The following is a 25,487-nucleotide window of genomic DNA, read 5'->3' as shown; positions in this document are numbered from 1 at the left end:
TTTGAGCGCAGGATTTTCGGCAATCCCGCCGTCAATTGAATATGCCCCTCAGAGTGCAGCTTGTGATTGCCAGTATGTCACTTGGATTGTCTAATGGGCACCTGAGTGTTTTGATAGGGGCATCTATAAGGATTGCAATCATTTTGTTCCTGAATGCCTACTCATTGTAGTGCTCACTGTAGCACCACATGTCACCTGCTGGTGAATACAATGAGATTAGACTAACCGGAATCCAATAATCAAGTTTGCCAGAACTGGTTCAAGGTCGAGGTACATGTTGGGATTGGACCATCTGTGAGTTAAGCAAAGTCAAGGCAGAATAATATCAAAGAGAAAATAACAATAACCTGATGCTCTGGCATTGTGGAAATCAGGTCTTATAAAGGGAGTCCACCATGAAAATTCCCAAGCCTTGTATCTCACAAGTAAGCATTCAGCCAGACATGTCTATAAAAACATAAAGATGAACATGTATCTGAAGGAAGCCATGACCATATATTGGCTTATCCCAGGCTGCCCTTTGGTCCCCTTTCACCTGTGAGTTGTGGTCTAATGTTGAGGCAGTTCTGGGTGCCATCATTCTTTTCCAAAGAGTAATAATTCTGGTTGACAGACACCTTTTCCTCAGGAAGATATTCCAGAGACATGAGAACATATAAACACTCTGCCACAACATATAGTTGTATGCAATAGTTTGGCATTGCTAATCAAATTTCATACTTCACTGAATATTTAAGTGAAAAGAAGTTCACAGAACCTCAGAAGGGAAAAAAAATTAAATAGATTAGTTAAACATTAAATTAAGCAGGGTTAAGAAAATTGTAGAGTGGAACAAATACTCTGATCCTTCTAACCTCTCAGAATGTTGTGCTTACTTTTAACAACCACCTCTTCTCCTCTATGTTTTGACTACTCCTAAGCAGCTGAATAATTATAAAACCAAAGCAGTCCTTTATCAAACAAATGAAAAAATGAAGTGAGTCAAGATGGAAGTATGTCAGTATGTCATCTTGATAAGTCCCTTATGCATCTAATTTACAATATGTGCATTTGTAAACATTGTGACAAGAGGCTAAATCTTCTAATTTCCTAGGTACTTTAAATACTTTATATAGGTACCTAAAGGCATCCCATCCTGGCAAACGAAGGCTTCACATGTGAATCGCACTTCTATATTTTTTCTTACTACTATACTGTCAGTTCATAATTTAACCTCAACAAAACAACAGTCTATCAGTGTTGACTGCATATTGGAGAGTTTCAAGTCTCAAAAAATCATTACTTTACAGTACTCTGATTCTTGTAGGATATCTAGCCAACTCCTGTCAGAAATTGTTCACCACTCTGTTGGACAATGAAAAACCAGAAACTAGCTAAGTGTACTTAGTCTGCTAGGTATCTAGATGCCTCAATATACTCACAGAGCTGAAAGAAAAAGATAAACCTGGTAGGTCTATTTAGGTCTATTTAGAACACAATATGCCACTACAGGCATTAAACCTGCAGTCTTAATCTACTTTTAGGTCTTAATTTGTATTGCGTAAAGCACAATTATGATGTGGCACATAGGAGAAACAAAACCATCTTCTACTAATTTACTGTTTTTCTTCTGTAGGCTATTTAGAACCACGGAATTTACCTAGTCATGGGATTTATCCATTTATTCAAAGCCTGCTTTGTAATGCTGGTTCAAGTTGTAAGGACAAGACATTTCCTTTTGAGACAAACAATACTTCATGGTAAGCTCTAGACATATTTTGTTTTATTTAGTACATATCCTTATTGTTTTTATTACCGTTTTGCTCACCTTTACTTTGTTATTGTTTACTGCTTACTAGCCAAGTTATGCCTAAAGTAGTTTTAAAGTAGTATATGGAAATGGAAATATTTAAAAATGAACATTCTACAACTCATTGACCTAATATATGACTCCAACATAGTATGAGATTTTAGCATACTTGCACTTTGAGCTATCTATCTATCTTTGAAATAAAAAAACCCAACAGATTAACAACATTACATACCCACCACTGTCTGATGTCTGTAGCAACTATGTGTCTGATATAACAGCCTTATGTCCACCGTTACAGTATTGTACCCAGATTAACACCTCCATATCCACCACATACATTCTTATGCTAACACCGTCAGTCTCATAATCAGCATAGTATCATGTGCTCTATTAAAGCCATGTAACCAGCAGAATTCCATGCACACAGTCTTATGCCAGGTGGGCAGGTTTAAAGCCCTGTACAGCCCATAAAAGAAATTACTTTGACCCTAGTCTCTGTGTGTGTGTGTGTCTGTGTGTGTGTGTGTGTTACGGAATTTAGACTGTAAGCTCCAATGGGGCAGGGACTGATGTGAGTGAGTTCTCTGTACAGCGCTGCGGAATTAGTAGCGCTATATAAATACCTTATGATGATGATGATGATATGTGCCACATGGAAGCTTAATGCCATCAAAATGCATCCCTTTTATGCGTAAAGTAGTTTTAAAGTAGTATATAGAAATGGAAATATTTAAAAATGAACATTCTACAACTCATTGCCCTAATATATGACTCTAACATAGTATGAGATTTTAGCATACTGTCCACCTGGCATAAGACACAGTCTTATGCCAGGTGGGCATATTTAAAACCCTGTACAGCACATAAAAGGAAATTACTTTCCTCTTGTTTCATATGTGCCATATGGAAGCCTAATTCTATGCCAACAAAATGCAGCCCTGTGACTTGTTTACTGCTTACTGGCTAATATTTAAAAATGAACATTCTACAACTCATTGTCCTAATATATGACTCTAACATAGTATGGAATTTTACCATACTTGCACTTGAGCTATCTATCTTTGAAATAAAAAAAACCAACAGATTAACAACTTCACGCAAACCACAGCCCTAAATCCACCGTTACAGCCTAACCTAACAACCTTATGGTTCCTCATTTAGTACTGGGCTCAGATTATGCCCAGCACATGCCCACCACTGTCTGATGTCTGTAGCAACTATGTGTCCGATATAACAGCCTTATGTCATTGCTATGCTGCGATGTTAAGTGTTCTCTCCACACCGCAATTTTTAGAACATCTTGCTAGGATGAAGAGCCAGTGAAGAGTATGCACTGACATTTTATGCAATGAAATTGTGGGGCTTTTCTCCAATTAAATCACAGGTAGTTATAGCGAATGAGTCAACCATGATTTTATGTAGTGAATTTGCAATGTTTTATATTAAAATTCTATGGTTTCTGTTTGCAGCAGCAACAATAGTTTTAACATAAAAAAATACTTATCATTGTGAAGGGAGAGGAATCCTGAAGTGGTCAATAAGATTGATTGTCTTCACAGTGATGGTAGTGCCTATTATTCTGAGGGCCACAAAAAGCAGCCTATTCAGCCACACTCAGCTTGTGATTCACCAATTAGATAGACCTGATATACACTATATAGACAAAAGTATTCGGATGCTTGACCATTACACCAACTGGGACTGTAACGACATTGTATTCAAATACATATACTTTAATACGGAGTTTGTCCCTCTTTTGCAGTGATAACAGATTCCAATCTTCTTGGAAGGCTTTCCTCAAGATGTTGGACTGTTTCTGTGGGAATTTGTGCCCATTCATTCTGTAGAGCATTTATGAGGTCAGGCACTGATGTATGACAAGAAGGCCTGGCTCGCAATTTCTGTTCCAGTTCATGCCAAAGGTGTCCGATGGGTTTAAGCTCTGGGCTCTGTGCGGGCCAGTCAAGTTTTTTCACACCAAACCATGTTTTGTAGTCCTTGCTTTGTGCAATGGGGCACAGTCATGTTAGAATAGAAAAGGGCCTTCCCAAAACTGTTACCACAAAGTTGGAAACATAGCATTGTCCAAAATGACTTGGTATGCTGAAGCATTAAGATTGACCTTCACTGGTGATAAGGGGCCTAGCCCAAACTCTGAAAGACAGCCCCATAACATTATCTTTCCTCCACTAAACTTCACAGTTGGCATAATGCAGTCAGGCAGGTAACATCTCCCGCCATTCACCAAACCCAGACTCACCGATCTGATTGCCAAACAGAGAATCGTGATTCGTTACTCCACAGAATACGTTTCTGCTGCTCCACAATCCAGTGTCGGTGTGCTTTACACCACTCCATCCAGGGCTTGGTATTGGTCTTGGTGATGTGAATCTTGCATGCAAATGCTCGCCCATGGGAGCCCATTCCATTAAGGTCACAGTTGTTGTGCTTACATCAATGCCAGTGGAAGTTCGAAACTCTTCAGCTATGGAATCAGCAGAGTGTTGGTGACTTTTCCGCACCATGCACCTTAGTAGTTGTTGACACCGCTCTCTGATTTTACATGGTCTTCTGCTTTGTGGCTGAGTTACTGTTGTTCCTAAACGCTTACACTTTCTAATAATATCACTTACATTTGACCATAGAATATCCAGCAGGGATGAAATTTCACAAACCGTCTTATTGCAAAGGTGGCATCCTATCACCGTACCACGGTTGAAGTCATTGAGCTCTTCAAGCAACTCATTTTAAACCGCAAATGTTTGCAAATGGAGACTGCATAGCTATGTGCTTGATTTGGGTTGGGTACTTATAACCGATGCTCGGATTAGTGACAGAGTAAATTCCTACAAAATAAAGCCGATTGTAAAAAACCAGATTATAACAAAATACAGACTTAACTTAAAAACATAGTAGATCCCCAATATTGCTGCTAAATGATTGCTATATTTTCCATTTGAAGGAAACAGCGGCACTTGCTATTTATGTCACTAATGAGGGCGACAGTTTAATTTACGGATTTAAAGCAGCAATAGCAGGACCCGTGTATAATGTAAAAAGGTAGATTGGCGAGTGATGGCATTGCCGCTTTAAATCCGGAAATTTGACTATTGCCCTGATAATAAACTGAATAGTGTTGATATCTCCCTTTTATTGCATCCAAACCTCATTCACATGTTCAGACAGGAACACCAATGTAAATTTGGCAAAGGTCACAGTTTTTATTTAAACATAAAGGGTGGCAAATGGAGCAATGCGAGTCAGCTAACAACTTATAGCAAAACCAAACAGTGGAAGGTCAGATTGCTATTACACCACTGGTCCCAGGATATAATCCTTTACGAAGTTATGCCTTCCTAGTAACTATCATAAGCTTTTACAACTAACAGGAGAGGTCTTCACCTATAGCAGCACCTTTCCTGTAGAGATGGACACATTCACATGTACTCGGATGCTCCCAGAACTTAACTCAATGTAGTAAAAGCTTATGAGCAGGAATCGGTAGCACGGAGATAGGAGAAATGGGGCCAAGAGCACAACCTCACATCCACTCAAGAGGCAGCAATAATTTTATTACAGTTGCACGTCCCGACTGCCTCTCCCTAGCCGGGACTCAGCGCAGTGTGAGGCGTGCCCTTTGCTCTGGCGGTCCCCTTCTTGGTGACCGCCTCTGCTGCAAGTCACGGGCAGTCCCCGTTGACCCAGGGTTTGACTAAGCTTACCCCGGGTAATGATTTTTCCGCCTTCTCTCCCACATAAATGTTTACGAGTCCCCTAGTTTAATTCAGAAGGGCAGCATTACAGCACAGAGCATATAAGGCTGCTATTAAATAGACAATATTCTCTCTCGGCCGGTGTCTGTGCCTGTGTTAGGGAATATAGACTGTAAGCTCCAATGGGGCAGAGACTGATGTGAGTGAGTTCTCTATACAGCTCTGCGGAATTAGGGGTGCTATATAAATAGCTGATGATAAGGAAAACAATGTAGGAAAGTCCTGCTCTTGGGAACCGTTGAATGCTGTGGCAATGTATTGTGTGGAAAATTTTCAAATTTTTGTAGTTGGGATGCAGGCCACATTCATCTCTCAGCATCCTCATTGATTTATATAGTGTCAGCAAACTAGGTAGCTCTTTACAATTTGTTTTTTACTTGTCTAAATATCTACTGATGCCTTTGTCCATCTAATGACAATTGTTACCGCCTCTTCACTCTCCATAATGCCTGTATAAGGTTTCAAATTTAGTGCGTGAGTAGCATTTCAACATTGTTATCTCTTACGCTTTACACTAATTTTTTTGGTTATTCAATTTATCCAATGAGCTTGCTTCAGTTGGTGGCATGGCAGATGACATTCTACATACTGAATGTCAACAATGCCCAGAAAAAGCCCTCTAACAAAAACTCTCTATTTTAAATATATATTTCACTGAATGACCCTTTGAAAATAGACAAGTATTGAATAATAAATATAAAACATTAGAATATATAATGTTTTTTTGGGGTATGCTGCTGCGTTCTGACCCTGACAAACAGCCTTCTTTAAATATAGATTTCTCTGATTGACCCTTCCAAAATATAAAAGTATTGAAAAATAGAAAATATAAAATATATAGCCTTTTTGGAACCCCAAGGTACATACCAATCTTTACTGGACCCCAATGTACATACCAACTTTTGTTGTGTGCATAATCATTCAAACATTGGTCCTCAGTCTTTATAACATATAATGTATAGTGTATATTGATCAAAGAAAACTCATCTCCTATTGAACTGAAGTCCAGGTTCTCATTTAGAGTAAAATGTCAGTCTATCTGTGAGGTGTAAAAATACGCTTTATTGGGCCGTAAACGTGGAAGTATCGCATCGATATTCAGTATTGACCGTGACGGAATTTAGTGTATTCCCTATTGACAGCATGGTTTGGCTCTGGCAGGTACAAAGATGTGGAGCCTAATGATCCACCAGGTTTCAGCAGGAAACCCAGAAAGGATGTTGGGTTCGCACGTTGTGGTCTTTGCCTTGTCCCCGGTGTGACAAGTTGGTGCCAAGCAAGAAGAAGACTGGTCAGCAAGCCAGGAATCTGGTACATGGTCGGAATGCAGAGTGCCAAAGCATAGATCATAAAGGAGTATCAGGACAAGGCATGTCAGCAACAGGAATTGAACCAAAGAAGTACCAAATCAGCAGTCACAAAACAAGTAAAGCGGTCTGGAGCCCAGCAATCAGTCACAAAGAACCTTCACAAAGAATGCTGGATCTACAGGTATAATGTCTATACTCTGGCAGCATGATGTGTGAGGTGTATTCGGTGGTCATAATTTCAAAGGAAGCCCCGTGTGAACTACTATATAGAGTTGGCAGTGGCAACAAAGTGGCACCTAGAAGCCAGCGCTGGGAGTGGGAAGGTGGATGAAGAGAGCATGCCAGCCATTGGGTCCAGTAAGAGACAGTCGGTCTCTTGGTCTAGCACCTGACAGACTCATCCAGGCTGGTTACCACAGAGATGTAGTCTTTATAAGGGGCAAAGAATGAGCCACTCTCCCAGAGACCACCAGCACCATACTGAATAGCACTGGGATGCTTTTTATGCAATCTGGCCTCTGGGGATTGAGGTAATTCACAAGATTAGATGAGTTGAGTGGCAACCATGCCACCCATTGGCTTCACCTATTGTAGCAGTATACAAATTCAAGCACGAACTGGCAGCTATTGACCCTAAGAGAAAATAGCACAAATAGAAGTACAGACAAAAATCCCAGTACTTCACGATAAGACTCACTGACTCAATATTATTCAAATCATAAAAGCAATTTATTAAAAAATGAATAAAAGTAAAATACATTCATTAATATATGCCATTATTAAGCAAAGAATGATCAGAATAATGATAAATAGCCAATTAATTGCACACAGAGATAATCAACAACACTAAAATGTTTTAATCCAGTCCACTGAGTATACTGCTGTTTTAACAGTCGTACGTGGATGCTGAGGCATGTTGAAATACAAGTGCGGGTTGTGGGACAAGCTGTTTAAAAAAAAAAGTAAATTAAACATATGGACACACAACGATTAACTAAAGGTCCATTTAAATTAAAAAACACATTTTTAACCACAAAAAATCTTCTTGAATAATCTAACATATGGCAAAAAACACATATGAACAATGCTAACTACTTTACTTAATGTTGCGATACTGAATGAAAGTATTCTAAGTTTGATAAAGTCAATACCCTTTTAGTCAATCACAAATGTCTTCCCACACCGCTCTGCCCATCTTAAACCAACACTCAAGTGACCCAATCTTGTGAATTACCTGGATGCCCATCAGCCATAGGGGTTGAGATAAGCCCCAGTACTATTCAACACAATCTGGTAGTCTCTGGGAGGCGAGGCCCACTCGATCATTTTTTGTATGCCATCCCTATTAAGGCTCCAAACCTGACTAGGCAGGGAGTGGTTTCCACTATGATACAGGGACTGGACGTTACAGGTTTCCCTTTCATATTAAGACCTGTCCAGCTTTTCTTAGCCTCATTCTGGTTACCACCCCAACTTGGTTAACCCTCTGCTTAGAAGGAAACCAGCCCAGGCTGTTTAGCACAGGCGATGGTTAAAGATTTTAGGGGGGATCCAGCACACTTTTTCTATAATGATTTATTAATTTTTACACTGTTATTACACAGCAAAAAATATGACATTCAAACTGCTTGGCCCAAGAAATAGGTTTATGACAATAGCTGGCAAGTGCTCCAGTCACATCTATAGGCTGGATTCTACATACATGTATCTCAAGAAGCAAATGCAGATATGCAAGTGTAATTTTTGCATCTACATTCTGGACATATTTTTTCATCATCATCATCAAAATCAGTTTAGCTTTTTGCTGTGATAACGCAGTGTATAACAGCTGATGATCAGGTAATCTATGCCCAAGTCAAGGGCTTTCAAAAATGTTTATAGTGAACTTCATTGGCACCACCCAGTATAAATCATTTGTGGAGATGAAATGTGTAAGTGATATGACATCATGGACTTCTCCCACACACTCTGATTGAATCCTCAGAGCCCTTTCTGAATTGCCGTCCTGATAAATACGTCCGAGTTCAAATCCTCCCTGGCTGAAGAGCCTGCACTGTCCCCCTTCCTCCCAATAGTCTTTGTATGTTTGAACTCGAAAGGTCCACATGTTTGTGCTTATGTGATTCAGGAGGAGCCTGAAGCATCATCATCATCATCTGTGCCACAGGAGAGAAAACACTCATCAAATCCTGTATAACCCCGGCAGAGGAAGGACAGCACTGTCAGTGTGACATGACTGCTAGACATGATTGTGCTGTTTGGGTACTGAGGCAGCAGACACCAGGAGAAGGATAGGGAAATCTCAAAGGCTGGCTGTGACCTCGTAGATGGGAGTGGAGGCTTGTTTGCCTTTGTCCAGAGTCCTATGGGGAGGATGCTGGGCCCGTTATGCTGCAGAGCCTGGTGCTGAAGTGGGGGTGATAGAAGAAGGATCTCCATGTCACAGGGAGAGATCACCTCTGCATGATCGTGCAGTTTTCTGGCTGCATGGGGTATAGTTGGGGATTTGGGTAGGAGCCTGACACCCTGTAAGGCCTGCCCCTGAGTCTATGAAGTGAATGTGATCTTATCTTTTGTGTAGTCCTAAGAGGAACAAAACCCTTCCTTATGCTGGAGAATAGCCAAAATCATTAATCATGCGAATGGGAAGGGGGAATGGAAGGGGAACAGCTACTTTACTACTTTAATATAATTACTATTATTTTTTATTTATGCTGTACATGACATAACACATCACATAATACATACAGAGTATATGAGAAACAAAATACAGATACATACTGAGCAAACAAAAGATAGATAGTAGATGAGATTATTTATAGGACAGTGAGTGAGAGTGATGGCAATGTCTAATGTGAAGCAGGCCTAGAGATACAGAGGGAGATGGAATAGTAGAAGGTGAATATGAAGAAAAAGGCCCCTGTTTGTGAGAGCTTACATCCTAAAGGGAACAGAAAGACATAAATAGGGTGATACCGAGTAGGGGAATGGAGGTGATAGTGTATAGCCGATACTAGCCTGGAAATTTGCAGCAGGAGCACGCCTTCTCATTGACATATACTCAGGCTGTGTCCACACTCTTATATTGCTTATTACATATTACACTGCACAGAGTACTGCTATTCTCACAGAGTATCTCAAACTTTACTAGTTCCTTGACTAGTGGCTAATGAGTTAATAAGTGACTAATCAAATATCTGATCTCCTGAAAGTCCTCATAGTTTACTAAAATCTTCAAAGTTTGATATGTCCTATTACTTAATTCGTACAAGAGCAATTAATTATTGACTGTCAGGGTTTCCTAAGAGTTACTGCAGCAGCGCTTATGGTGAGTGATCAGATTTATAATCACTCATCTGTAACTCACTGGCTGTTGTGGAACTACAAATCCCAGCATCCACAACATCTGGTTAGGGCCACAGGTTACCATTGCCTACTGTATACCTTTTAGCTGCGACTGTATAGATTGACAGTCCTGTGAATACATTCTTTAGTGAGCAATGATATAATGCAGTTCCTCTTCCGTGTCACATAAAATGTAGGTCCTATTACAGTCAGTCCAGGTCCTGAGTTATGCTCAATGTTTTTTTAAAGTGAAACTTCTTTGGCAGCACCTAGTAAATATAGTTTGTGAAGATCAAAATATGTACCAGACGTAACCATGCACTTCAAAGACACGCTATGTTTGAATACTCAGAGCCTTCTGAACTGCAATGTTGGATCTAGAGATGCACGGGCTCGGTTTTCCAAAATCCGAGCCCACCCGAACATCGATGATCCGAGTGCCGAGCCAACTCGGTACTTTTGCGCATCCTTGACACTGAAAACAAGGTAAAACATCATCATTGTGTCATCGGATCTCATGAGTTTTGGATATCGCCCTCCACAAAGATCCAGCATGACAGAAGAGGTAGCAGTGTTCTTGGCAGTCTCCAGAGCAGATGGCCAGCATCATAGCTGAAACAGAAAGAGGAGGGGTGGCAGTGTTCTTGGCAGTCTACAGTGTCAATGCCATTGCTCAGCTTCATTGCTCAGCTTCATTGCTGAAACAGATCAATAGGGATGGCAGTGTTCTTAAAAGTCTCCAGTTACATTGCTCTGTGCCATAGCTCACACAGAAACAGGAAGGGTGGCAGTGTTTATGGCAGTCTACAGTGTCAGTGCCATTGCTGAAACAGAAACAATACGGGAAGCAATGTTCTTAAAAGTCTCCAGTTACATTGCTCTGTGCCTTAGCTCACACAGAAACAGGAAAACCTTTACAAGGCAGCGCCGCTTTAAATTTAAGCTCTGAAGACGCCGAACTCGCGGGTGTTGAAGAACCCGGAGCTTCATACATTTACCCCATGCTGTTCCAGAATGCCTAAAATGTCCCGAAATATTTCGGGACACAGGCAGCATCTCCTGCATCTCACTGTCATTTTTTAAAAACTCTGTACCACCAACTTGATTGTGTGAGCAAAACAGGAAAGGTGATGGAATTCATACCACTGTCATGCTCTCACAATATTGATAGCATTATCAGAAATCAACTCACATATCCTGAGGAGAGTCCAAACGGGATAAGCAATGTTGCAATAGTATCCCTTAGTTTCTTGAAAAGGTTTCAAGCAGTATGCCTCTTAATGAATCCAGTGATACTCAGAGTAGCCTGCCTCTGAATGATCTGGCGTTGCTTGTTAGATGCTGCTGCTGTTCCTGCTGCTGAAGGCGATTCACCAACCGAGTGGGCTGTCACAGTCATATAATCTTTACTTTGGCCAGTTCTGCTTGTCCACATCTGTGGTTAAATGTACAGTGAGTAGAATGGCATTTTGTAGCACATTAATTTTGTTTTTTGTAACCTCCTGATGCGGATTTGCTTGTCTACTAAAGTGGTGTCGAGATAGAATTTGGTAACAGGAGCACAGGACCTCAATTAACTGTCTAAAACCTGCTGCATAAATGGTGGATATAGGATGCAGATGTAATATTAGCATAGTTGCCATGGCACCTGTGATCTGCTTTGTAACTGGGTGACAGCTTTCATATTTGCTTTCTCTTGCAAAGGATTGTTTAACAGTCAATTGTTGTAAACTGTTAGTAGTCTTCTTCTTAGTCTGCTTCTGTGTTGAAGATCCACCCCCAGCAGCAGGAGCAGCAGCAGCGGGCCTAACCCTCATAGATTCTTCTGAGGAATCCTGGATAGGGGAGGAGTCATCTAGCCTTAGCAATTTGGATGCAGGTCTAACTACATTCACTAGTAAGGATATTGATGAGGAAGGTGTTGTCGGTGTACATTGCAGGTACCACGATCTAGCTGAAAGAAGTAAGCTAGCTGATGCTGGACTGCTTGTTGTTATTTTTTTAGCATAAGTTTCTGATGTTCCCAAGAACTTGCCATGAACTTGCTTCAAATAGCGTAACATGGATGAGGTTTCTAGATGGTTAAGGTCTTTACCTCTATTGACTGTGGCTTTACAAACGCTACAAATGGCTAGACAACTGTTGTCAGGATTTTGGAAAAAATAATTCCATACATAAGAGGTGGATTTTTTGGTCTTATGCCCAGGCATTACAATGGCCTTCTTCTTATCACTGGCAAGATATGTTTCCACTGGTGCAGGACTTGCCATTGACAGCACTATTAGCTTAGCTGCCTTAAGTCCACTGTTAACTTGTTTTGTGGGAGGCCCAAACAAACCAAGCTTTTCAGCCACAAACATGGATGGCCACAGTACAGATGCAACATAAGGGTCAGTGGGAGGGCCCAAGGACAATTCCATCTTGCATCACTTTTCTTTTCTGACTGTCACAACCACGAGGATGAAGATGGTGACACCTACCAGCAGTTGGCGCTACTGAGTACTGAGGCACGGACTCTAACACTTCTCTCGTTTTATACGAGGGACCCCCGGAAGGAAGTATGGACTCCGCGGCAAGAGGCGTGCAGGTCGTGGCTCTCAGTATCAATAAGCTGGAGAGGTGATCAGTGAGGCAGCACTGATGGTGCAGCAGATTACAGGATGGAGAATTTGGATGCAGCAATGCACACATGAAGAATAGTCAGCAGAACTGGATCAAAACCAGTGAGACTGTCTACAGCCGAAATCAGAGGCAGGAGAATAGTCAGGAAGCCTTTGTCAGAACCAGGGTATCACTCTAACCAGAATCAGGAGTCAAAGGAGAAGTCAGGAACAAGCCGGGGTCAGAATCCAAATGAGCATACAGGAAACAGGAACAAACGCTGGAGCAAGGCCAAAGATCAAATACTCTGGCACCCTAATGGCATCAGAGTGATCTTTAAATAGAGGAAAGTCTCCTTGATTGGTGCTGTGGTTTTTGGTGTTTAAGAATGTACCCAACCCCTAAGCAGAGAAAGAGTAAGTCTAGTCGCATTGCGACGGAATGCGATGCTCTACGCATCCGTGCGAATCAGAACCAAGAAAGTCTAGTCGCTATATAATGGAATGCGATGCTGTGCACATGCGTGTGGATCAAGAGCGGAGGATATCCAGTCGTTATGCAATGGGACAAGGGCATTGCAAGGGGGCAATCGACCATCTAGAAGTAGGACGGCTCCTGACACTGACACTGCTGTGTAGCACTGATTCCTAGATGTGATATAAACTGCCATGTGTTTGTGTCATTGTTCTGTCGCTTCCAGCATACAGCCAGTTCGCTGCAGTCTTTGGCCAAAACTCTATGAAAATTATATTGCGACCTGTGAGGTGCTCAGAATTGACTGAAAATGATTAAAAATTAGTGTTATTGAAGTTAATAATAATGTAGGGACAAAAAAAGAACAAAAATATGTGATTTTAGCATAGCAATTTGTAAGAAAAATACATATCCAAAACCAAAACACAGGGGTCAGTGAACAGCCCTACCACTAGTACACGTAACACACGGGTCTCATAGCACAATTTGGAAAGGGGCTGTGATACTTTTCATCATCTCATGGCCCCATTCTACTCTTCTAAACATGCAAGGGACCTGCTCATGCTCCTCTTGAGCTTTAGTTCAGCTCCTATTTAGCTGCAATAATAGTGGCAGGAACTACCGCAATTACATAGAGTTTGGTGGCTACAGACCCCCCGGTCATCTCCCCATATCCCTACAATGGTAATAGGTTCTACACTACTTTCAGGATGAGGATCAATTTTACAAATTACAGTAACAAGGCTCAACAGCACTGAATCATAGAGTCTACGATGTAACACATAGTAAATGTAAACCATCATTATTTTAATAATCCCCAATGACACGTAAAGACCAGTGAACCAGCAGATTATAAACAGAAATTAGCAGGACATTGTTTCCTAAAACAATATTGACATGTTTTGGGTGTAAAGCGTATTCATAGCATAAGACAACATCCTTAAGTAGGGATTAAAAACAGCTGCTAAGAACATATCAATTTAAATAACTAGATACAAAAGCACTCTGCCAATGCCTTTTACAAAACATGAAATATCAATATAATATATATTGAGTATAATACCTGCAATACAATGGCATATAAATAAAAAGAAAATGGAGAAGAAAAGGACAATCAATTATTATCTATTTTAAAAATAGAAAATCATGTGGTTGAAATTCTACTTGGATCCTTAATTTATTTATGGCATGGAGACTGCTTTGATCATTTTCAGTGGTAATCTAATGAAAACCACTACGCAACAATGTTACAGGGAAAAGAAATTCATCAAAGGAGCCATCCATGACAGCAGGATGAAAAGATCACAGCGGCAGCAAGATACAGGGGAAAGGATCGAAAACAGATAAAGCCTCAATAAATGTGATTAATCTCTGAAAAACAGAACTTACACATGAATACAAGGCTTTCTCCAAGGGTTTAAATAAATGTTCAAACACTTTAATATTTTAAACAAATCTTGATAAAAATATGTTAGAAATTGTAGTATAATATATAGTAGTAAACAAACTGTCACAATTACTTCTAATACTATTTCACTGGTACCTTATTGTATTGACCTTATTGCAAATGTTGAAATAGGTAATAATTGGCCAAACTATACCTTTTTTAACAGTATCTGAATGAACTAATGAATGCTGATAATGTAAATGTTGTCCCTGTTTTAAGAAATTAGACACAAGTTTGAAACCTATATCTGTGTTCTATACAGACAGGTTAGGGGGGATAGTTTCTTACCTATAGGATTACTTAGATTTACAATTAACAATCCCCATTACACTATTTCTAATTAAAAAAAATTCCTAATTTATCTGTGAAGGCTACTTTACATCAGTGATTGGCATTCCTCCTCTTCTTGCACCATGCAGAGGATTTCACGTGACACGAAAGTTGGCTGCCCCAGTTCTCATTCTCTGCTTATTAATGTTACAACTCTGTCTGTTGTTTGTACCTAGCAGCAGTGCCTCATACCACCAGAGGTGCTGCTGTTCTGTTCCTGAATACTTCTACTTGCCTGAAAGAGTTAATCTCCTTGCATAATGCCTGATAAGAACTGCACCTGTGGCACTGCTTTTAGTACCTGCCTCTAGCTGTGTTCTGTGCAGTTCACCCGTTTGTTCCTGGCTGCTGCTAACCTGCTCCTGTGCTATTTGGTATATACCTGCTGGACTGAACTTCTGTGTATGACCCCTGCCTGTACCTTGGACCTTGCCTGCATGCATGAGACCCTGAATCATTTGCCTGTACCTTGGACCACTCTGTTTTGCCTGTTGCCCTGACTTTTTGGACAGACTTCTGGACCTCGCTAATTTGCTTGATCTCTGCCTGGCTATTTGGATTTGTTTTTCTGATCACTGCTTTATCCCTGGACTCTGTCTGCTTTCTTGTACAGCCTTGTGCCTTCTGGACTGGGGTAAAACTTATAATACCTGTTCCTCCATTTTTACTATACAGTCTCCTTAGGAACCTGTTCTTATCAGTGGATCTGAGTAATCTTTGTTTGTGTATTTACCTGAATAAAGACACTTTGCTTCACACTTCTGTTGCTCTTTGTGAATACACTGGGATTCATAACATGATGAACTGCCATACAATCGGGGCCTGCTGATTGCATGACCTCTGCCTTAGTCCTGGAATTCCTAGTGTTTTTGCATTGAACTCTGTGTTTGGCTATTAGACATGTCTGTAAATCCACAATTACAAATGCTGCAAATGGACATTTTTCAGCTTCGTTACCAAATCATACAACTATCCACTTTACTCCAAGAACTGCTTAAAACTCTTCCTGCTGCTGTGATAAGTAATTTCAACACTAATTCTGATTTTAAAGCAGCAAACTTATCTAATGAAAGCATGCAGACTGCAGAGAATCCTCCCAGAACTTTTTCTGACATTGGTGCTGCATCTATGTTATTGCCAGCGGTCCCTACCATTAGGGATTCTAAACGACCAAGCTACCTGCATCCCCCTCTCACTGAGGAGGAATAATGGCGCAGAAGGATTGGTAAACTATGCCTCTACTGCGCCAGTGGCGAACATTTCTTACAAAGTTGTCTGCTCCGCAGACCACAACATCCTATGGAGCAGCCTTCAGTGTGCTCCTCTCCAGACCCTGGATTGTTCTGCACGTCACCTCCTGTTGCTTTACTTCAGCCTAATCTGCCAGTTCCAGTTGCCGCCTGTCCTGCGGTGTCAGTTCCAGTTGCCGCCTGTCCTGCGGTTCCAGTTGCCGTCTGTCCTGCGGTGCCAGTTCCAGTTGCCGCCTGTCCTGCGGTGCCAGTTCCAGTTGGCGCCTGTCCTGCGGTGCCAGTTCCACTTGCCGCCTGTCCTGCGGTACCAGTTCCAGCTGCCGCCAGCACTGAGTCTCCTGCCGCTGTGTCCGGTCCTGAGTCTCCTGCCTCTACTCCCGAGTCTTCAGCTGCTGCCTCTACTCCCGAGTCTTCAGCCGCTGCCTCTACTCCCGAGTCTTCAGCCGCTGCCTCTACTCCTGAGTCTTCAGCTGCTGCCTCTACTCCCGAGTCTTCAGCTGCTGCCTCTACTCCCGAGTCTTCAGCCGCTGCCTCTACTCCCGAGTCTTCTGCTCCAGAGGGGTCGCTGCCCTTACAGTCTGCTCCAGTGGGGGGCGCTGCCCTTACAGTCTGCTCCAGTGGGGGCGCTGCCCTTACAGTCTGCCTCAGTGGGGGCGCTGCTCTTACAGTCTACTCCAGAGGGGGCAATGACTTACATTCTGCTCCAGAGGGGGTGCTGCCCTTACAGTCTGCTCCAAAGGGGGCGCTGCCATTACAGTCTGCTCCAGAGAGGGCCATGTCCCTCCAGCCCGTTCCAGAGTTGCCTGTCCATGCGGTTCAGCCCGAGTTGCCTGTCCATGCGGTTCAGCCCGAGTTACCACTTGGTGCTGTCTGCTCTGAGGCATCTCACAGTGCTGTCTGCTCTGAGGCATCTCACAGTGCTGTCTGCTCTGAGGCATCTCACAGTGCTATCCAGTCAGAGTGCTGTGCCCAGTCCGGGCTTCCCGTCAAGTGTGCCCAACTTGCCGTCCCAGTCGGGGACTCCTGCTCTGGCGTTCCAGTTGAGGACTCTCCAGAGACTGCTGCACAAGCTGGGTACTCTCCAGAGACTGCTATTGAGCCTGACTGCCCAAAAGCCTCTTCTGAGTCATCAGATCCCTCTCCAGTCTTCTTTGATGGAGACATCAAACAGTTTGTTACAGTACTCGAACTTTCCATGAAACAGTTTCAAGAATGTCCAGATTATTTTGTTGACCAATTTAACCAAGTGGGTTCAATCATTATGTGTTTTAGAGGGGAGCCACAAACCTGGGCCTTCTCATTACTAAATTCCGATGACCCCATTATTCATAATACCATTTAGACTTTGTTAATGCTGTTTGTCAGAAGTACACTCCATCCATAGTCAAGTCATCTGATCACGATTTTTCTGTGCCCATTCCAGCCTATGCGTCAGTTCCTGCACTTGTCCATAAGACCTCTATGAATGTGTCTTCCATCAGACAGTCTAGGTCACCTAGGGAGAAGGTTAACAAGAACGGAAAAAACCTTGCTTTGCCTCTTCAGTCACAACAAACATAAACCTTGGTGACTGGCTTTTTGAGCATACCGCCATCTTCTAATAGAGTAAAAGGTCCTATCCCGACCCTTGGCTGGGACTCAGAATCTGAGAGTGAATTTGTTGAAGATACAAGAGACTTAGTGGACGAACTTGCCAATTCTTCTTTTGCTTTTGAGGAATTGGGTCTTCTCTGTACTCCTTTGGAGAACAGCCCAATTGGATCTTCAGGAAGATCCCATAAAAAGAAAAAGAAGATAAGGAAGACCTGAAGGGAGCTTGTATGGAGCGTCTGGAATCCGGTCCTTAAAGGGGGGCTATGTTACAACTCTGTCTGTTGTTTGTACCTAGCAGCAGTGCCTCATACCACCAGAGGTGCTGCTGTTCTGTTCCTGAACTCTTCTACTTGCCTGAAGGTGTTAATCTCCTTGCATAATGCCTGATTAGAACTGCACCTGTGGCACTGCTTTTAGTACCTGCCTCTAGCTGTGCTCTGTGCAGTTCACCCGTTTGTTCCTGGCTGCTGCTAACCTGCTCCTGTGCTATTTGGTATATACCTGCTGGACTGAACTTCTGTGTATGACCCCTGCCTGTACCTTGGACCTTGCCTGCTTGCCTGAGCCCCCGAATCATTTGCCTGTACTTTGGACCACACTGTTTTGCCTGTTGCCCTGACCTTTTGGACAGACTTCTGGACCTCGCTAATTTGCTTGATCTCTGCCTGGCTATTTGGATTTGATACAGTCCCCTCACCCTCCCCCCCTCTAATCTATTTATGGCCATATTTGAGGCCATCAATTTATTTTGGTGATAGATATCCCTATTGTCAGTATATTGGATATTTTTTCCATTGTATACAGATCACTATATCAATTTACATTTACATTTTATGTTTAATATTCAAAGTAACTCAATTATTAATCAGTTTTGCAGACATGACTTTGACTTGAGCAAGGCAAATACAAGTTGATTTGTGTTGAAAGCCTAGTGCTGGAAATATACTTCTTAGATCAGATTGTCGATATCGCTAGGGGCAATTTATCCATAGCAAACTTATATGTTCTGATGATGTCTAGCACGAAAGAGAGTATAGTTTTGATATGGTATATAGAGCTTGGGAAATGAATAAATGTTACTCACTACAATAGGATAGCAAAAGTCTAGGTTTAATGGTTTCAAAAGGATAATTTTGTTACTGCTTGCTCACTGGCATTTAAAAAGTCAAATATTGTTAAATCGCTGTTGTCAGCATTGGAATGTGATGCAAATTGCAAACAGATGCTATTTATAGTAAATATGGTATCCCATAGCCTATTTCAGTCTTTATTTCTGAATCCTGTGTCCAATTCGAATAGTGTGGTTCCAACTCACATAGCGATTTAATAGCAAAAAGTAACAGCGTAACAATTAATAAAATAAGTACAGCCGATTACATACGCAGGCGCTCTGGATCCAGCATACAGTCATTCAATACTGAAGTCTGTGGTTAAGTACACTGTATGATAGTTCCGGAGCCCAGTTTATATACAGTTGGTGTTACATTGAAAACAGTAGATATGATTTGGCATGTTTCCATTGTTCAGACTTCAGGTCAGTCTGGTATAATGCAGGACATAAGTCACTTCAAACGATGCTCTCCAAGGGTTCGGGGTCAGCTCTCCAACAGCTGCATACGTATCTTCCCGTCCAAAAGCTGGTTCAAACTGGTCTATTTGCATTACACATACAATACTATTCTGATCATTAATTCCCTATCATCCATAACTCGCATACGCAAGGTGCGATCTCTTGGCCAATAGGAACGGATCTCTGAGGATAAATAGGGGATAAGAATGAAACCACACATGATATGTTCCCTGTATCCTGAACCTTAGATCTCACTAAAGTGCATTATTATATTTAACTATAAACGCTAATAAATTTGGTCATAAACAAGTGTGTGTTGGAACTATTTTAAGGTGAACTATTTACAAGTGAATGTGTAAGTGTACATGTGTGCAGAAGTGTTCGCATGTGTTGTGGTTAAATACGCCTTCCACACCGTAGCATGCTATTCGCATATTTTCAGACAAAGACAACAGTATTGATGGATATTAATTTGAAATGACTACATCCAATTATTTGACTTCGACAGCTGGTTATACCTAGAGGGGTTCTTTACAATGTAAGTGTTACTAATACCACTAATACTTAATGTAGGTGATCAGTAATAGAAGAGGAATTTTCTCTTCATGAATATATATTTTCAAGCTATCTGTAAAATTAGGAAGCATCCTGGAGTGAAAGATGAATTGCTTAAAATTAATTGGTCACGGCATTTTGGTTTTTTTTTTCAATTACCTTTAAAAAAAACACATGTTTAAATACTGCTTGGGATCTCAAGTTGATTTACCATATAGTAAAATAATGCCAATATGCAACATCCTTTCAATTTAGAAAGTGACGCTAGGGAAATTGTATCTGAAGTAACTGATTAAAGTAGCTTACACACTCTCATGCATATACCACATGCAGAGAAAAGTTCTAACCAGTAATTTTAAAGATATGAATCCATCCAGAATATCTAACATATTTTATCTGGAGGTGCACCATTAGAAATATTAAATTACATATACGCAAACAAAAAAGAAAAGGATATGTTTCTAAAGGGGCACTCTGGGATGTAGAGCTTGATAAAATATATTCAAAAATTGTATTAGTAAATTATTAAAATAAATCAACCTCCTAATTGCATTTGTTATAGTGAAATGGTAAAAACATACAAGTGTGTTGTGCATTAAGGGTCTCATGTAGAGTGGGACACAATTTACACTGAAATCGTAGGTGTAAATTGCATCCCATAATTTAAACAGTATTTAGAGTGCCACGAATGTTTAGAACTGTGCAACTTAGAATACTGTGCAAATTGCACAACACGCTTCTTTATCTGCCTTAAATAGATAAAAAAATGTAAAAAAAAAAATATGTCCCCCCCTGCAAACAGCACAATGGTTATGCTGTTGGGAGGGGGGCAATATATTTTTTTTTTTACTTTGTTTTTTAATACATCAAGGTCTCTTGCACCAGCTGAATTCACCCGCAAAAGAAACGTCTCCTAGAAACCTATTTGCGCTTTGATTTTCAGCTCAAAATAGCATATAAAGAGCGTGAACAAGCCTTTACATTGCTAGGCTCGCCTACTACTTCCCTCGTTCCACCTCTCATAATCATCTGCTGAAAAGATCGTTACTCTGTACACTCTACAGATATTTGCCTACACTGCTGGTCATGAGTGCGTACACACTTCAACTTTCCCCTGACATTTGTCCATCATTGATCATGATTTTTTAGAACTATTCGTTAAGACCCCACTAAGGGTTAACAAAGTAGGGAAGGTGTAATGATACTATGTGAGTGTCATTGAGGTCAGGATATAGGGAACAGGCTATAACATCTCAGGGGTTAGTCATCCAACCCTTGCTGGAGCCAGGACAGTGTTCCTTTCAAAGGGCTGCTGGCTCCAAAGATCATTGTCGAGTTGCCTTCTTGCTGATGTGCCCTGAGGTAGGGAGGGTGCTCCCCGCGTCTATGCCCGGATTTTGGTGCTGTCCCGAGTCTGTGAAACCAGCATGTTGTTTAAGTTCTGGTATCTGTTATGGGTCCTGGTTCAACCCCGGAGCTATAATGGGACACTTGGTGCGTGGGCCATGGTATGGTACGAGTGTGTTGGTTCAGCCCCAGAGGAATGATGGGCCACTTGGTGTGCGGGCCGTGGTATGATACGGGTGTGCAGGTTCAGCCCCTGGATGGCCACTTGGTGAGTGGGCTCAATGCCTGTACTAGGGTCCTGCGGCTGGTGCAGCCTTTAACGTGGCAGGAGGACACTGTATAGGTCACAAGCAAGGTTGATAAAGCGCACATTAATGGTAGTGAGGCGTTGGGAATCCGTTCCCTTTGATGAGTTGGCTTAGGTTCAGTGCAAGTATAGCTTTTCTGGGCTGGCTTGTGGTGTGTTATGATTAGCCCAGAAGGGTTCGGTTCTGGAATGCCTGGGGATTATTGTCCCAGTTTAAGGATAAACTACAAGGGTGTGTTTAGATAAAATGGTGGATAAATACTGATTTCTGAGGTTGGGTGACCTGTGATGGGACATCCAGATTGGTATTGATCAGCTGCTCATGCTGCATACAGTGTTCTCCCTCCACCATATCAGTGAATGGTTAATTAAATAAATAAGTTCTGTTGCCAACAATTCGGTGTGGTGTCTTTATTACACAGCACAAGTAAGGTTAAGATTAAGGGTTTATAGTTATGTTATCAACCGCTAAGCATTTTATAGGATGTTTACAAAACCAAATCAACAGATGCAATGTGCTTTGGTATGATAAGTGCGTACACACTAATGCAATATCTGACCAAACATTTGTTTATCATGTGATCTGCACGATAATTGCATCAGTGTGTACACTGTGCAGTCCGTTGAATTAGATTGATAACCTCAATCAGCTCCGTTGTATAATTGTGTTAAATATGCCTCAAAGTCCCAGTTATCTATATACCTTATTGATCATGCTGCATTAAAAAAGAAATGATTAGTATAAATATACACATCTTCTATTACAGCTGTGCTTTATTATGGCATATCTATCTATTCTACACAGTGGTACTTTATCCTTCATCAACATATATAACGTTCACAGTGGACAGACATACCAACTGTTAAATTATGCACTGACAGTCAGTAAAATACTCAATTGCATTTTAAATATCAGTAAGAAAAAATAGAGGTAATTAAAAATCAGACCTACTGTTTCAATCTATAGTACTACAGAAATATCACAACAACTTTATTGATATCTCTGAGCAGGGCCATCTTAACAACAATATGGGCCCCCGGGCAAAGCAGTGCACCGGGGCCCCTAGATATAGATATATACAGATACAGATATAGATATAGATATATAGAGATAGATAGATGTACTTGCTCAGTGACCCTTGTAGGTTTTTTTTGCAGGTTTTTTTTCTTTTGCAGGATTATTTATTCTCATTAAGAGCCATGCCTATGGGGCCCCCTTGCCCGAGGGGCCCCCGGGCAGCTGCCCATCGTGCCCAATGGAAAAGATGGCCCTGTCTCTGAGCTCCCTTCTACTTTAAGTCCAAATTCAGAATCAGCATAATAATGTGTCAGTATTTTATTTTATTTTTTTCAAGCAGTTTTTATAAAATTCTCAATAAAAATAAATATTTTCAATGATTGACAGCCTTGACAATCTGGGACATTTATGAATACTGGTACAAGGGGAAAAGGTGCTGTAGATGCACCGCATCCAAATATCTGAATAGTTGCTATAGATAATATGAGAGATAATAAACACAAGTATAAGATATAATTGAGACTATGGAAATAGTCTAGTCATCATATATTATAATAGTGGTAATTTTAAATCTTGCACATTAATTTGTTTAAACAAACACAGAAAAGAAGACAGTAAAAATGCTCCACATTTTAAATTAACACTTTTACTGCATTATGTAAATATCCACCTATATGCACCTTACAATGGTCTATTGTAGGAAAAGTGCATGAACTACGTATGATTTATAATCCCAAGTACTATTTATTTTTTAATAATATAATGCAGACTTATGCACATTAAAGCGACATACCCCAATGTCCACTATCGTAGTATTTTATTAGTTTACTAACTTACTTGTGCCGGCACCACTCAGATCCGTGATGCAGGACACATCCTTTGCAGCCCCCTCTCTGTGACAGCCAGCCTCACAATTTGCTGCCAGAACTGCATCACAATTCGCTGCAGGACTGCGTTACTGCCGGGACAGCCCCCTTCAGGGTAAATAAGATAGCACAAGGAAACACCTCCCGATCCCCCTACCACCCACAACCACCCCCCGCTCAGCCGGGAAACAAAAATAATGCACGGAAAGTAAAAAAAAAAATGAGGCGGCATCCAGATGGTCTCATTTGGCCAACGGCCTATCGGGATGTTTCCCGGTAAGGCCTATGGCTAATCCACCACTGACCACAAGACAATTCGTCGTATTTAATCAACTTCTATTTCAGGTTTACAGACCATTTAATATTGCAGAACATTTAGTTCTGATTAAAGATGCTCAGGCTCGGTTCCCCAAGAACTGAACACACCCGAACTTAGCAGATACGAGTACCCATCTGAGGCGGCTCAGTACTTTTGCGCGCCCTTGGAATTGTTACGTCGGTGGATCTCATGAGTTTTGGATTCTATAAGTACCGCCCTCCACGGGCGATCCAGTGCCATTTCACAGAGGGACACAGAAGGGGTAGCACGGTTCTTGGCAGTCTCTAGTGCAGTTGGGCAGTATCATAGCTAGAAAAGAAAGAGGATGGGTAGCAGTGTTTTTCAAAGTCTCCAGTGACATTCAGGAGAGCTCCATTGCTCCATTGCTAATTGTCATTGCTGAAATAGAAATAATAAGGCTGGCAGTCTTGGTCTAAATCTGCAGTCACATTGTACGGTGTTATATAGCTCACACACCAACAGGACAGCTCCATTGCTAATTGTCATTGCAGAAATAGAAATAATAGGGTTGGCAGTGTTCTTCAAAATCTGCAGTTACATTGTACTGTGCTATAGCTCACCCAGAAATAGGAGAGGTGGCAGTGTTTAGTGCTGAAACAGAAATTCAAATAATAGGGCTGGCAGTGTTATTAAAAGTCTCGTCACATTTTACTGTGCCATAGCTCATACAGAAACAGGAGGGGTGGCAGTGTTCTTGTCACTCTCCAGTCATCAGTCACATAGTTCTTGTCACTCTCTGGTCTCAGATACTAATCCCTCTACCTCATGTGCTAAAGCCTATGTTCAAGTGAATAGTGTTTTTAAGTCCGGGAAACAAAAATGTGAATAAAAAGCTTGTACCTTTTTAAAGAAAAAAAAACCTCTCTAATAAAGGTGAAACTTTACTGTAGAAAAACATAAACTTGACAGCATGCCATGCTACCTAAAATATTACCAAGTATACCAGCATCAGCTAGCTCCTTTGTCTCAGCTAGATCTCAGCACCTCATATTCACTCTCATCAGTGTGTACATCATCCTCAAACAATACTAATTCATCTCTGCTGGAATCCACCATCACATAAATCTCTGTACTTTGATGTAATTACCGGTAATGGCTTTCTGATGCAATTTGTAGTTCATTTTACGGAAGAGCTGTCACAATTTTTGGGTAATTTATTTAGACCAGACCAATGTCAAAATGTTGTGCAGACTCACCTGCATCACCACTGGGTGTCTTGGGAAAGTTTTCTTCTACCAGCAATTTCCAGAGAAACTGAAGGAGGAGACGTCATTGTGTCATGTACCACTTGAGCTGTCAGTGTGCCGACCCGGAGCTCATTGCATCTCTTGAGATCTGGGACAGTTGGAAAGAAAGAGAAGACATAGCTCTTAAACCTAGATTCAGGCATAGTTGCCAAAATGTAGTGATCCGATTTCAAGATGTTGATAACTCTTGAATCCTGGCAAACCGAATAAAGTACTTGATCTACAAGTCCAACATAATTAGCGGAATTGCTTTGTTTAATTTCCTCCTTCAATTTCTCTTGCTGATTTTCAAAAAGTCTAATTAGGGGAATCACTTGACTCA

At 41.3% G+C, this 25,487-nt stretch overlaps 1 protein-coding gene across 1 annotated transcript in view; it reads left to right on the top strand.

Annotated features, from left to right (window-relative positions):
• The window catches only part of LOC142159468 (ATP-binding cassette sub-family A member 13-like), a 44,522-nt gene that overhangs the window by 10,358 nt on the left and 8,677 nt on the right, over positions 1 to 25,487 (top strand). Inside the window, exon 3 of the mRNA XM_075214368.1 lies at positions 1,616 to 1,739. Within this exon, the coding sequence (XP_075070469.1) occupies positions 1,616 to 1,739 (124 nt within the window). The remainder of the gene's footprint in view (positions 1 to 1,615; positions 1,740 to 25,487) is intronic.

The sequence above is a fragment of the Mixophyes fleayi genome, chromosome 5, assembly GCF_038048845.1.
Source record: "Mixophyes fleayi isolate aMixFle1 chromosome 5, aMixFle1.hap1, whole genome shotgun sequence".
Classification (NCBI taxonomy): Eukaryota; Metazoa; Chordata; class Amphibia; order Anura; family Limnodynastidae; genus Mixophyes; species Mixophyes fleayi.
The sequence above is the reverse complement of the archived record's forward strand: the minus strand, read 5'-3'. Positions and strand labels throughout refer to the sequence as shown.